Source organism: Pteronotus mesoamericanus, unplaced genomic scaffold (assembly GCF_021234165.1).
Source record: "Pteronotus mesoamericanus isolate MK-2021 breed Mesoamerican mustached bat unplaced genomic scaffold, CSHL_Meso_final contig_164, whole genome shotgun sequence".
NCBI classification, from domain to species: Eukaryota; Metazoa; Chordata; class Mammalia; order Chiroptera; family Mormoopidae; genus Pteronotus; species Pteronotus mesoamericanus.
Window position 1 is genome coordinate 30,203,483 of NW_026555065.1, and position 14,230 is coordinate 30,217,712.

The 14,230-nt window shown below is 42.0% G+C and overlaps 1 protein-coding gene across 1 annotated transcript in view; it reads left to right on the forward strand.

Annotated features, from left to right (window-relative positions):
- The window catches only part of RYR3 (ryanodine receptor 3), a 509,318-nt gene that overhangs the window by 447,156 nt on the left and 47,932 nt on the right, over positions 1 to 14,230 (forward strand). Inside the window, 2 exon segments of the mRNA XM_054565625.1 lie at positions 5,575 to 5,662; positions 5,766 to 5,858. Coding sequence (XP_054421600.1) covers positions 5,575 to 5,662; positions 5,766 to 5,858 — 181 coding nt within the window.

The window sequence follows — 14,230 nt, forward strand, 5'->3', positions numbered from 1 at the left end:
ACACACACATACATACATACATACCATACACAACATACATACCATACACCTGTGTTCACATACGGACGGAGTCTGTGGCAGTGCTTTTCCGATTGCTTCCATTCTCAGTGAGGTAGGAGGCAAGATCATCAGCTAAGCATAAGGATGGGGGGAAGGTGCTTGGAGATGTAAGGAGTAAGGAGGTGAGTTGAGTATTTGGTGGAGGTTTTGAGCTAATTTGTGAAGTCATCTGATTCACTCTTTGAACGCTGTGGCAAGGGATAAAGGCAAAAAACGAAGTGAGGAGACCAGTTGGGAGGGTCACAGTGACCCAGGCAAGAGCTGATGATCGAAAGTTGGGGGTAAAGGGTTGGGGAGGGCAGTGGCCGGGGAGTGGGAGAGTAGATGGATCAGGGAAGTGCAGTGGGATTGCCAGGCAGCATTAAGGGGCCCACTGGAGACCTATGATCATAAATTTAAAGTGAGATTCATCAGCAGGTTGTCCATTTTCTCCAGCCAGTTCAGCTGCCAGGCTTAGGCCCAGAGTAGGAAGAGAGATGGATTTAACTGGGGTTGGGGTTTTGCAAAGTGAGTATGACAAAGAAAAAATTGGTTAGGGAGTTGAGGGTGTATGTAAGTGAGTAATTGTGAAGACTTACTATGGAATTTAAGCTGAATGATGAGGGAAATGAGGGCACAGGAGCGTAATGACCACGAATAGGAAGGGGAACAAAGGATTTTTGGTCCCAGTGGAAGGCAAAGACCAAATAGATTTTTTTTTATTATACCACACCCTCTTAAAGCTTACAGGCCTAAAATATAAACTTGGGAAAGCTTGATTTTAAAATACCTCATAGATATTAAAAGGACCCAGGAATATTAGTATTTGAGGGAACATTGCTAACATTTTGAGTGGTATGCCATTCTGTCATGGGCAGGAAGTAGGTCTGAATATGCCCATTTATTTTATAAGGCAAATTGTACTTACTATTTCAAATAATTTAAGATTACTTATATATAGCATTTCAAAATAAACACCTTACCCACTCTGTGTGTGTGTGTGTGTGTGTGTGTGTGTGTGTGTGTGTGTGTGTGTGTGTCCATCTAATCCCTAACCTGTCTTTGGGAAATTTGACTCACTTTCTCAAATGAAATTCTGTGCTGACAGTCATCATTTTAGTCATTTCCAATTAATAGAATTATGTTAACAGTTTAGAGAAGGAATTTGTCAGAGTTTGAGGTGAAAACAAAAATGAAAGTAGAGTAAGCTTACTCCAATAATAGCTCTTTGATGTCATTTGTCACTGTTGACGACCAAGACTCAAGATAGAGTGTGTCCCACCTCCAGTGTTTGACAGTGCTAAAAATGGCAAAGTCAGAGAGTCTTTGAGATCATCATTAATTCATTCACCCCCACTTTTCAGCCCGTTTTGCTCTGAACACCAGGGAGCATTATGGCCACCTGAGCCTTGCTTAGAAATGCTTCCTTCCTGTGTGTGTGCCATGACCTTCTTCAAGTCCTTTCTTCACCCAAAAGAATTAGCTGGCTTGCAATTATGGGATTGTGGAGTTGGCAGGAATATTTGAGGTCATTTCATCTTTCTTCTAACTGGAAGAATAAATACCCCTTCCCTTTTTCCTAGCAGTACATGTCCTGTCTCTGATTATTTATCCACCATGGTTATAGACAACAGGTATAGCCTTCCCATGAGTGCAACTCCCATTCCACCGTCAGACACTCCCAACTATTTTGAGCTCAGAGGTAACTGCTACCATTGGCTCTTATTTTGCTCTTCAGAGCCACCCAAAACTATATCAATGTCTCTTGTGGCAGCTCTTTAAATATTGAAGAGTGCTGTCTTCTGTCATCCTCTGTGTTTCTCCTCATTATATTAATCTTCAGCCTTGCCATAGCAGTGTTTAAGCTTCTGCTGGTCAGTGTGCAGCCTGAAGCTGACCCACAATGAGCAGGAATTCCTGGTGTGGTGTGGTGTGTGTGTAGTGTGGTGTGTGGTGTGGTGTGGGGTGTGGTATGTGTGTGGTGTGGTCAGAGAAAAGCAAATCATCTCTCTGTCTTATCCAGGAGATACTAAGTCACCATAGGTTGAAGAAAATCTCTCTCCAAGAGGCATTGGCTTCTTACCCTACTATCTGGAAATCAGAAACAATCAGCACATGGAAACAAACGACTTTAAATAGTGTGACTTTGGAGAAAACCCATCTCTCAACCTGTTAAAGGGAGCGCTGTGCAGCAATGGCCTAAGCAGACACATCTGCTACTGGAAGTTCAGGAACAGGGCTGAGAGACGCTCTTACCTCCAAGTCAGACAACTTGACCATGAACTTTCAAAATCTGATAACTTATCTTTTTGACAATGCAAGTCAAACTCTCTTTCCTCTTGCCATCATCCAAGATTTTATTATTGTGCTTATTTTCTCCATTAATACAGTCAGTAATTTCATCCACTTGGGTTGCTTCACCATCACCCCCACTGATCACTACCACTGAACCCAATCTTCTCCCCACCTACAGCCTTGTGTTTTCCAGCTGTTCTTTAGCAGCATGCAGTGCAGATGATAAGAGACTCAGGCATCAGTTATGTGCCTCCGAAAGGATCAAGTGTCTGAATATTAAGAGAGATCATGAATTCTGTGGACGACTGAGAGCTGGGGAAGATGAGCAGATACATCACATAAGGGTAGAAAGGCTATGAGCAAATAGATGTGAGGTCAGGATCTTCTATTCTCTGGCAAATACCATCTTAATCTGGCTTGAGAAAGGTGCAGAGGGTTTGTGTACCTGGGGGAAGACATTTAATGAGATATTCTTCATGCACACCCACCACTCTGAACCTGACAAAAGGACTTCACTAGAAATAAAGAGTAAAGATTTTCCTCTTAGAAGAAGAGCAATGGTCCAGGCCAGGTAGCTCAGTTGGTTGGAGTATCATCCTGATGTGCCAAGGTTGCTGGTGCAATCCCTAATCAGGGCACATGCAAGAGTCAGCCAGTGAATGCATGGACAGGTGAATGGCAAATCGATGTTTCTCTCTCTCCCAAATCAATAAATTAAAAAAAAAACCTTAAGTATTTAAAAAGAAGAGTAACGAAAACGAAATTCATTCAGCTAAAACTGCTTTCCCATATGAAGGCAAAGGGATCAAAATCCTCTTCATTCTCCTGGGAGGAACAGTTTACCTAAGGTTGTTTTCAGTGTTCCTGCTAGTGTCCCTGTGGCCGTATTTTTCCTCGGTAGGATAGGATTTGACCCCTCGTCTCTTCCCACCCTGGGCATAGTGCCAGCCTATTGGGTTGTCCAAAATGTTCATTTGGTTTTTTCTGTACGATGACTCTAATAGTGCTTAGTTGTCTTTAACTTCATTCAAAACAGTTTTGTTACATTGTACTGTGACAGCTGTCATATCAGCATGCATTTTTTAAAAAACTTATCAAAACTAGTAAATTTTTATGTAGCCATTTTAATATTGGAGATAAGAGAAAATATGCACCATTTTTGGCATATTATGCTTTATTATTTCAAGAAGGGTCAAAAATGCAACTGAAATGCAAAGAAAAAGATTTGTGCAGTTTATGGAGAAGGTGCTGTGTCTGATCCAATGTGCCAAAGTGGTCTGTGAAGTTTTGTGCTGGAGATTTCTCCGACAATGCTCCATGGTTGGGCAGACCAGTTGAAGTTGATAGTGATCAAACTGAGACATAAGTTGAGAACAATCAACATTATATCATGCAGAGATAGCCAACATACTCAAAATATCCAAATCAATGAAAATTATTGGTGAAAATGAAAAATGTGTCTCTTATTTTACAGAAGAAACTAAACAGACTTTTTGGCCAACCCAATATATAGTTCGTTTCAACCAAAATACTAAAGAATGAACAGCAGCCAGTTCTACTAAAACTTAACATTTGACCCTGAAAAAGCCCTCCCAAAAAATCAATATAAAAAAAAATCAAAAAGCATTACCAATGTCAAACCTCAAGTTTGGATTGCATTTGGCTTCCAGTAATGGATACCTGATTACAATTGCTTAAACAAACTAGAAGCTAACTCTCACACATGAAAGAAGTCCAACGATATCCAGTCCAGGACTAGATTTGTCATTCCTCTCACTCCTTTGTCTTTCCATCCCTAACATTGGCTTCTATCATCAAAGTTACTTTGATAGCACAATCTACCAATTAGAAACATCCTAATATCATTGCATACAGGAAGCAGGAAGGCAAAAAGGCACCTTCAGCCATCTGATCTCTTGGCAGAAAGCTTTTCCAAAGGGCCCATGCAACAACATCAACTGCCGTTTTATTGATCAGAACTCAGTTACGTGATGATCCCCACAGCCTCAATGCCACTCAGAATACAATGGGGTTTTGTTCTGAGAAGAGAAGAGAATGAGCAAACCACCTGTAGCGTCTGCCACATTCCGGAGAAACTAGTTGAAAAAAAAGCAAGAAAGATTAGACAAGAACCTCCGTGAAACCAGAACTCAGAGCAGTAAGGAATTCAGGAGATGAGAGAGGGATCCAAGAGTGGCCTTGGCCTCCTTGTCTTCAGTTTTCTTCCGTAGCCTGGTTCATGCTATCTACGGGTGGGCAGCAGGTCAGCCAGCTAGGGGCAGTTCAGTCTGATGTGCCAAGGTATAGGAAACTGGCTTTGGAGAGCTACTGCCCCTGCACGCACCAAGGGACATGGGGGTTTTCAGGCCATCCGTGAAAGCCCACGTTTTCTTTAAGTTAAGAAAGACAATAGACAACTGAATTCCTATGTCACTATACAAGTATTTGAAAATGCCACCTCACCCAGCCCTTTCAAAATATAATTTAACTCAAATGTGTAAGATGCTTAGGGGCAAGAGAACTTTTAGAAATTGACTGACTTCTACTGTAATTTAGCCTTCTGGCTGCCACTGTGAAGTTTCTTAACCAAGTCTGTTTTGTTTTGTTTTTTTAAGACATGAATAATGACCATTTGTAGGCAATTTCCAAAGCCTTTCAGAGGGCATAGGAGAGGTTTGGTCACTGCCCACACACTTCAGTCAACAGTGTGAAACATGATGTCTTACTTTTTTTTCCCCTTGAAATTGGCTTTGACAGGAAAAGGGATGAGGCCTGTTTGTATAGTGCTCAGCATTTCAGAGGCTTGACAATTACAAGTGTCAAAGACAAGATTAGATGTCATAGTAACCAAGACTTTCCTAGTTTTGCGTGATTATGTATTAAAGGATGTTTGTCCCAAAACTTAAAGTGTAACCTTAATCACTTCATCTGTTTAAAGAAAAAAAACAACTATCCTTGACAATTTTGAAATGTTGACTTCTAACATCTGTTTTCCAAGATAATCCTTGAGTCCTTTGGTAAAATGGAAATGATTATTGCAGGCCCTTCAAAAATATCTACAACAATTACGTGCCTGTATCTAAGCACGGAAAGTGTGTATCGGTCTTTGTCTCTCTGATGATCGCTTTCTCATGGGGATACAGTTTTATCTGCTAAATGTGTGCATCCAATGTCCAATGAGTGTGACTGTTTGAATCAGAATTGAATTTCATATGCATATTCATTTGCTTTTCAATTCAGATCTAACTGGCTCAAAAGCCCTGATACTGATTCGGACCAGCTCTTCCGCATGGTGGCAGAGGTCTTCATCCTGTGGTGCAAATCTAACGTAAGGACACATGTGGGCCCTGGACTTAGAGATGGCTGTGAAAGGTACAGACCTCGGAGAACTGTCTTGTAATGTTTGCTTTTCTATCCTCCCCACCACTTAGAACTTCAAGAGGGAAGAGCAAAATTTTGTGATTCAGAATGAAATTAATAATTTGGCATTTTTAACTGGAGACAGCAAAAGCAAGATGTCAAAAGTAAGTCCTTAGTAATCGATTCCAAAGACTCTTCAACCTTGACCTAAGTTATGTGTCTTTGATATGTGAAGGGATTAGCTCTGTACTGCATTTAGGTCAAACCAACAGCCTCTACTGTTGTTTCTTTGAGAACGAACCAGAAAAAACTGCTCTCAAATAAGCATGGTCATTGCATTTTATTAATAAATACCTGCTTGTATGTCAAAAGGTTTGTTTCAAGACTTGCCAAAGGTATTTGAGAGGTCTCTAAAACAAGCCTGCTGTCAGTATTTAAATAGAGCTACCTGTGTAGTGAAGCTGCAGAAATACAGGTGCCTAGAGTCACCTTCTGATTAGGAAATTACCTTGCTTTGAAGAGTTCATTAGCACATATTCTATGGTAAACTTCTTGTCCTCCTGCCTGAAGCATCCAATAGCGGCTTTATTTCAGCTGTGCTGATCTCTTAATGCCTTCTGTTTATTTTCCATGTGAGTTGCATTCATAAACCCAAACATTTATCCATCTCCCTGCTGGAAATATGTGAAAGAGGGCATACTGGACATCTGTCTGGAAAAAAATAGTAACCTATAGAGAGGACTGTAGCAAGGATACAGGAGAGGGAACTGGCCTCCCAGCTCCTTCTAGGTCAGCTCTGCACAGTGAGGCTTTGCTGATTTGATGGGAGAGAATTCTGAGACACATTCCTTCAGATGTACATACAAAAGCAAGGCTTATTTAACTGTGATACTTTGTTACCAGCTGTTATGGCTTACCCTTGACCCTCTTCCCCTAAGAAGTATGCCTCAATGAGGGCTGACTGTATATGACAAGTATAAGTGACATGCCATACCTGAGATGTACATCTCTCTCATTGCTGGTACAGTGCTGCCTTTGAGGAACACAAAGGTGGATGCATGGGGACCCCTCAAAAGTGAAAATCAGTTCTGGAAAGATGACAATCATGGGTTTGTAGTGAAGTTCTTGGGGCATCTTCCCAAATAACCATTTGAGGCAGAAGACCTATCATGTGGAGCTGCAGACAAGGGCCTGGTATGACACCAAAAATCAACACTCAGATCTTCACCATGTGTGGCTAGCTCTGGTCAGCCCAATCACTCTGAACTTCCCAGCCCTTCCATCCTTAAGCTGTGTTGACACCAAGACTTCTTCCAGCACCCAAAAATTGACTTTTGAAGTTTAGAATCTGATATACACTGCTATGTAAAGTTTGATCAACAAAAGTATGCATAGAAAATGGAGGCATAGGTAGACACGCTTCACCTCCTCGCACAACCACAGAGAGAATTACAGATATTTCTCAAAACAAATAACAACCAGAACCGTCAGAAAATTGAGCTGCATGGAAGTCCAACAACCAGGGATTTAAAGAAGCCACATTTATCCAGATGGGTAGAAGGGATGGAGTCACTGAGACAGGTGGAGAGGCACAGAGACACAGTGTCATGCAGAGATGGGGTGGTGGTGGCACATTGACGTGTGGTGGGGAAAAATTGGGATGGATACCTTGGGAGTGAGCAATCTCAGCCCTAGGCCAGACCACACAGCCCAGAGTTCCAGTACCAGGAAGGTAAATCCCCAAAACTTATGGCAATAAAAACCAGTGAGGGGTGGGGGGACATAAGAAACTGTTGGATTTTCAAGAGAGTTCACTTAAAGGGCCTGCACAAACTTAGAATGTACACGAACCCACCCACTGTGGGGCTCACCACCAGGGCAACAGTGGGAAGGGTGCCAGTGGCCTGTGGGAAATGGGTCAAGTGACTGGAAAGAGGGAGATGCCAGGCAAACCTCCAGAAGCCAGGCAGTGGCATTGTCCCTTCTCTGAGCCCTCTGCCCACACAGAGCCACAAAGTGGTGAAACGGGTTACCCTGCCCTGGTGATCACCTAAGGCTTTGCCCCACACAGTTTATAGGTGCCTTTTACAGGGAGTCAAAGCAGCTCTACCTAATATACAGAAACAAACACAGGGAGGCTGCCAAATTGAGGAGACAAAAAAATATGGCCCCAATGAAAGAACAGAAAACCCCAGGAAAAGAACTAAACAAAATGGAAATAACCAACCTACCTGAACCAGAGTTCAAAACACTGGTGGTTGGGATGCTCAAAGAACTCACTGAGTACAGCAAAAACATAAGGGAAGAAATGAAGGTTGCACATAGTGAAATAAAGAAAAATCTACAGGGAACCAACAATGGAGAGGATGAGGTCATGAATCAAACCAACAGTTTGGAACACAAGGAAGGAAAAAACATTCAACCAGAACTGCAGGAAGAAAACATAATTTTAAAAAAATGATAGGCTTAGGAATCTATGGGACATCTTTAAATGTGCCAACATCCAAATCATAGGGGTGCCAGAAGGAGAAGAGAAAGAGCAAGAAACTGAAAACTTATCTGAAGAAATAATGAAAGAAAACTACCCTAATTTGGCAAAGTAAATAGACATACAGGTCCAGGAAGCACAGAGAGTCCCAAACAACTTGGACCCAAAGAAGATCACAGCAAGGCATATCATGATTAAAATGCCAAAGGTTAAAGAAAAGAGAGAATCTTAGAAGCAGCAAGAGAAAAGCAAAGTTACCTACAAAGGAGTTCCCATAAGACTATCAGCTGATTTCTCAAAAAAAACTTTTCAAGCAAGAAAGCACTGGCAAGAAGCATTCAAAGTGATAAAAAGCAAGGCTCTACAATCTAGATTACTCTACCCAGCAAAGCTAGCATTTGGAATGGAAGGGCAGAAAAAGTGCTTCCCAGACAAGCTAAAGCTAAGGGAGTTCATCAACACCAAGCCATTATTACATTAAATGTTAAAGGGACTTCTATAAGAAAGAGAAGATCAAAACTATGAACATTAAAAGAGCAACAAATTCACAATTATCAACAACTGAATCTAAAAAAACTAACTAAGCAAACAACCAGAACAGGAACAGAATCATAGATATGGAGATCATTTGGAGAGTTAACAGCTGGGAGGGGGAAGGGGGAAAATGGAAGAAAAGGTGCAGAAATTAAGAAGCACAAATTGTAGATACAAAGTAGATATAGGAAATGGAGAAGCCAAAGAACATATGCATGACCCATGGACATGAACTAAGGAGGGGGACTGCTGAAGGAAAGGGGGGTACCAGGTGGAGGGGGCAAAGGAGAAAAAAGTGGGACAACTGTAATGACATAATAAAATATATTTTAAAAGGAAAAAAATAAAATCATGCACATACAAAATGGAGTGATCAGGATTATATATTCACATTGAAGAGAAATCTTAGTTGCAAAGGAACCTTACTTGTGTTGGATCCTTTTGAACTTTATATAACTTTTGATTTTCCAAATTTATTTCACATGCAACTTTTAGCAAGCACATCTGCTCAGGTCAGGTATATGAAGTAGAATAGTTCAGACTCCAGATCCCTGGACCTTTATCTTAAGTTCCCTCTAAAGGGTTTTCTTACAGCCATTACAAGCTCTCCTTTGACCCCACCCACCTAAAAAAGTTTCAGGCAGACATCTCAACCCTCTGGTGATGAGTGGATACTCGGGTTCCTTGGGTTTACACTGGGAAGGAGATGAGGTGATGAAGAATGACATTTCAAAACTAACCTACTAACAAACTAACCTGAAATTGTGTCCATTCACATCACTGAATGAGGAAAGGTATATGTTTGTTTTGTCAAAAGATGGTCATATTCAGAATCTTTGCATCTCCCCCATTGATAAGATTAGTCTATACTAGCAAACCCTTTTATTTTATTTCCATTGACATTGTTTCCCAGTTTTTTCTGAGCCACATGGGATAAGGGCAGTTATAGTGTAATGGATGTTAGGACACTCCCGAGGTATTAAATAATATTTGCCATGCTCTTTGGGGTAACAAATATTCATATTGTTCTGGTTGCATCAGTTGAGACAAAAAATATAATAGTAAATAAGATATACTTATTAAAAAATATAGAAAAATATAATAGTAAATAAGTAAATAAGTCCTCCTCTTGGCCCAACTGTTGACTAGAGGTATGGCCTTGCATCATTCACTTACCTCCTCTGGGCCCTGATTTACCAATCTGTAGGTGTTGAGCTTACTAGCTGACCCCTCCCAACTCTACAAAGATGTTCCGTTCAAAAGTCAGTTTCAGGCCTTGGCAGGTGGCTTGGTTAGTAAGAGTATCGTCCCAACGCACCAAGGTTGAGATTTGATTTCTGGTCTATGCACATACAAGAATCAACCAGTGAATGCATAAGTAAGCAGAACAACAGATTGATATTTCTCTCTTTCTTTCTCTCAAATCAATAAAAAATAAAATTCAGTTTCGAGTTGCATCTTTAGCAAAAAAACATTACGTAAATGCAGTGCATTATTTCAGACAGAGAGATGCCATGCCTCCAAAACTGCAACTCATAGCCTTTTCTGCTCTTTTCTGGATGCACAATTATATATTGAGGAGCCACAGAAGGGATAGTCTTTCTTATTATCAATTGAAATCTCATTGTCGTTGCCTCCCTGAAATTAGAAATTCTTCCCACTACCTGATCTGAATGGCCACTAGTCACCTGTGCTTGCTTTTTTATCTCCGCTCTTAATTGAATTCTGGCGTTGTATAAACGGTATTGGCCACAGTGCACACAGCAGCCGGTGCAGAGATGTATGTGGAATGCTGCATGTCCACACACACACTGCACCTGCCATTGCGAATGGAAAGGAAGCAGAGGAAAATAAACAGTGGGCCACACTGCTCGTACTTGGTTAACTGAGGTCAGTTCAAAGATGTGTGATTTTTCTGGAGGCTAAAGCAGATTTTTTTTTGAAAGCTCATTGTACATTTTGTTTATATAACACTGGTTCACAAATATATGTTAAGTTAAGCATAAGTAAGCTGGGCAAGTGATTTTTGTTTTAAAACTCATTTTGTTTTCTGAAAAAATGGCAGCAGCTTCATCGGAGGGCCGTGGTAAGTTGGAACACATTTAGCCCAAGAAATGCCAGTTCCTTGACCAAGATTATAAACAATGAAAGAGACATGATGCAGGAAATATTGGAGTGCCTTGTTGTTTAAAGCCACTCCACTCCATGAGTGATTTCCACATACTGAAAAAGGATAGGGAGGCGTTTAGAAGATGTCTTTGAGTTTTCTAAGGGCATTCAGAATTATGTGTGTGAGTTCATTCTTACTCCAGCATCCCCTACTGTCCTCTCTCTCCCTGTCTCTCTCTCTCTCCCCCCACTCCCCTCTTCCCCCCTCCCTCACACACAAGCTCTCTCTCTCTCTCTCTCATTCCATACAGCCCCCCAGCCCAAAGTTTTTCATTTTTATTTTTATTCCTTTTGCTCTTATACTCCTGCAGCTTGAGTGCTGTCTCACAATCTCCCTCTCCCTCTCCCCCTCTGCTTTCTCCCTCTCTCTGCCCCCTCTCCCTCTTCACCTCCTTCATCCATTAAAAGTCTATGTTTTTTCCTGTAGTTCACATAAAAAGTCATCTGCTTAATCTTAAACTACTGGGGGAAATTAAACAATTATGAAGGCATAGGAATTCATACATTTTTGTTTAGGAAATAAAAAACTTTTAGGCACCTCTTTCAAAAAGTTTTTCCAGTATTAGTGAAACAGATCGAATCAACTAATCTTAGCAATATGTGAAGGAAAGAATAAAATTGAAGTCTCTGGGGTGTAGGAGCCTTTGACCTCAGGTATAATCAAAGGCCACAGCCCAGGAGGGGAGGTACTCCACCCTTCAGGCTCTGCGATGATCCTGAACTCCCTGAAAAATTCCTGGAGTCCTTTTGGTTTAGCAAACTTTTTAGCATAAGCACACCCATCCCCCCTTAGCTCAGATCTGCCCTCTCTTCTTCTTTTTTTTTTTTAAATGTATTTTTCAATTATAGATGACATAAAATATATTAGTTTCAGGCATACAGCATAGCAATTAGACATTTCCATATTTTTATAACCACAGATCTCCTAGAGGTGATGATGCAGTGGGTAGAAGGAAGAAAGAAAATTGGGGTCTTTGGTTAAATGACAGATTGTCTACAGCCCACCCAGGTGAAAGGAGGGAGGCGGGAGGGGAAAGACTTTAGATTCAAGGAGTTCATCTGAAGACCCCCTGGGTCTGAGTGTTACACAACCTGGAAGTGATCTCTGAGACCACTTTGGCGCCAGGGTGCTATGCTTAGTCTGGGTATAAGTGACCAAATTAACCTCCGTGCTTATCTCCCCCTCACTCTATGTGCCATGTTCAACTGGCTTCCATAATGGTTACGTTTCTGTTGTGTTGGCTGAGGAACTGGGACTAAGAAGCTATGACTAACATGTGGTACCTTATGCCTTGGACCCCTGCTTTTACTGACTGACTCTTCTCCTTGTTTTTTTTTTTTTTTCTTTTGTCTTTCCACACAGGCCATGCAAGTAAAGGTACAGGTCAAATGCATGACGTGTCTTTTCTGTTCTAGTATTAGAGGTGCCAGGCTCTGGCCACCCTCTGCACTGTGATCACCATGGGGGTGGTACAGGATGGATTTTCTCACCTGGAGGTCCCCCAGGCCTGCTCCAGGGAAGACAACTGCCTGTCAAAGAGTGAATGTAGGCCTACCCACCTTTGGAATGGGGAAGCCGGGGAAGCCAGCCAAGCCTCGCCCTATCCGAGGTCTCCTTGCTATCTCTGCTCCCTTCCCCAGCTGCCCACTCTGCAGCCAGCACACTAACAGAGACAGGGACACTGACGGGGCTTGAGAACCTGGGGGACACTCCTCTGCTGTGCTGTGCAGGGTCAGACTCCCGTTTGCCCTTCACACTGTACATTTCTGCCTCTTGTACAAGGTTCCCATGATTCAAAGAGAGTTTTCCAAGGACTAAGCTCCAGGATTTGAAAACAGCAGATAACCAACCATGAGTTTTTGCACAAAATGTACATATGGTGAAATGAACCTTGAGACAGTTTTCCCAGAATCCATACAGGTTATTCCTTGGAAATATTTCTCTCTCTTCATTGATGTGCGTCTGCTGCCATTGTCCCAAGCACTCTGTGCCGACGTTCGGGGCAGAGAAAAGGGTTGTGCAGGAAGCAGGTCACATGTAGTCCTCAGGTAGAAAAGGAAAATGGAGCCATGGACAGATAGCCTTGGGTCTAGATGTCGACTCAGATGTTCATCTGTGCCTTGGAAAAATCACTTAATTTTTCAGAGCATCGTGTTCTCATTTATAAAATGGACTCGTTTCTATCTCAGAATTTTTGAGAGGATTAGAAATGTTTTATTTCAGTAGCAGGCACATTGGAGTCACATCATATATGCAGCACTGGATCATAAACTACTGGGATTGGCAAGATAAAATAGAGAGTGAGCAAGAAATTATTTAAATTGTGTATCAAATCCACATAGTTACATCTTGCATATTTCCTGGATTGTAAAAAGCATGTTACTAGTTGCCTTTTACAACTCTATAAGGAAGGGGTATCTCTTAGTTTATATACATAAAACTGGGTTGTATCCTGTATGAATGGTTCAAAGCATTTTCAGGGGTAATTTGGACTATGAACGAGTCTTGCCTTAGCCACAACCTTTAGAATTCTACAGCTGAGATGGAACAGGGACGGAGCCTTGCAAGCACTCAGGAAGCGAGCTGGCACTCTTGTGGTCTTTGCGTGAACCAGCTTTCGGCTGTGTTCTGGAACCCAAGAAGCCGCTGCCTCTTAGCTTTATTCCCCCCACTCAGGTCTCTGTCTGCCCCCTCCCGCTGCTGTTCTGGGTCTGACCTGCTGTTTTGGAGCACCAGGCACAAGGTGGCCCTCAGCCAGTAGAGTTTTCTGTCAGCATTCGGCCAGACTGGGTTTTGCTGGTCAGGGGCTTTGCTATGACATTTGTGATATAACCACCTGGGTAAAAGAAACCATATCCATTTTTAAAGTACCTCTTAATAATTATGAACCTCTTTCACACTTCAGAAAGTAATTTAAAGAGATCATCCCAAGGCAGTGTTAATTCTGACCCTCCTCTTCTCCCAGAAAGAATCCTTTATAAAATGAGCTCGGCTCTAGCCCAGGGTCCCAGGTCTTAGACACCAGTTCCAGGGGCAGCATCTGGCCCCCGCCCTCTGGAGCTCATTGTAAATTGCAGAGCTGCCACTTGTAAATTGCTGCAGATGCTCCATGGGCAACCTCATGTAATAGAGCTTTGGTGAGCACCAGCTCTCTCCCTCATGGTCCCTGACTTCAATTTCTGCTTCTGGCTGCCCATCCCTCCCTCAGTTCCAGCAGGTACCCAGTTAGCCGAGACAAAGGCCTGCAAGTGAAGTACCACATGGGAAGCTTTGTTCTTTCTGAGTCTGACATCATGAAAAATCCGGTCACCTCAGTCAGTGCCTTGTCTCCTTGAACATTCACC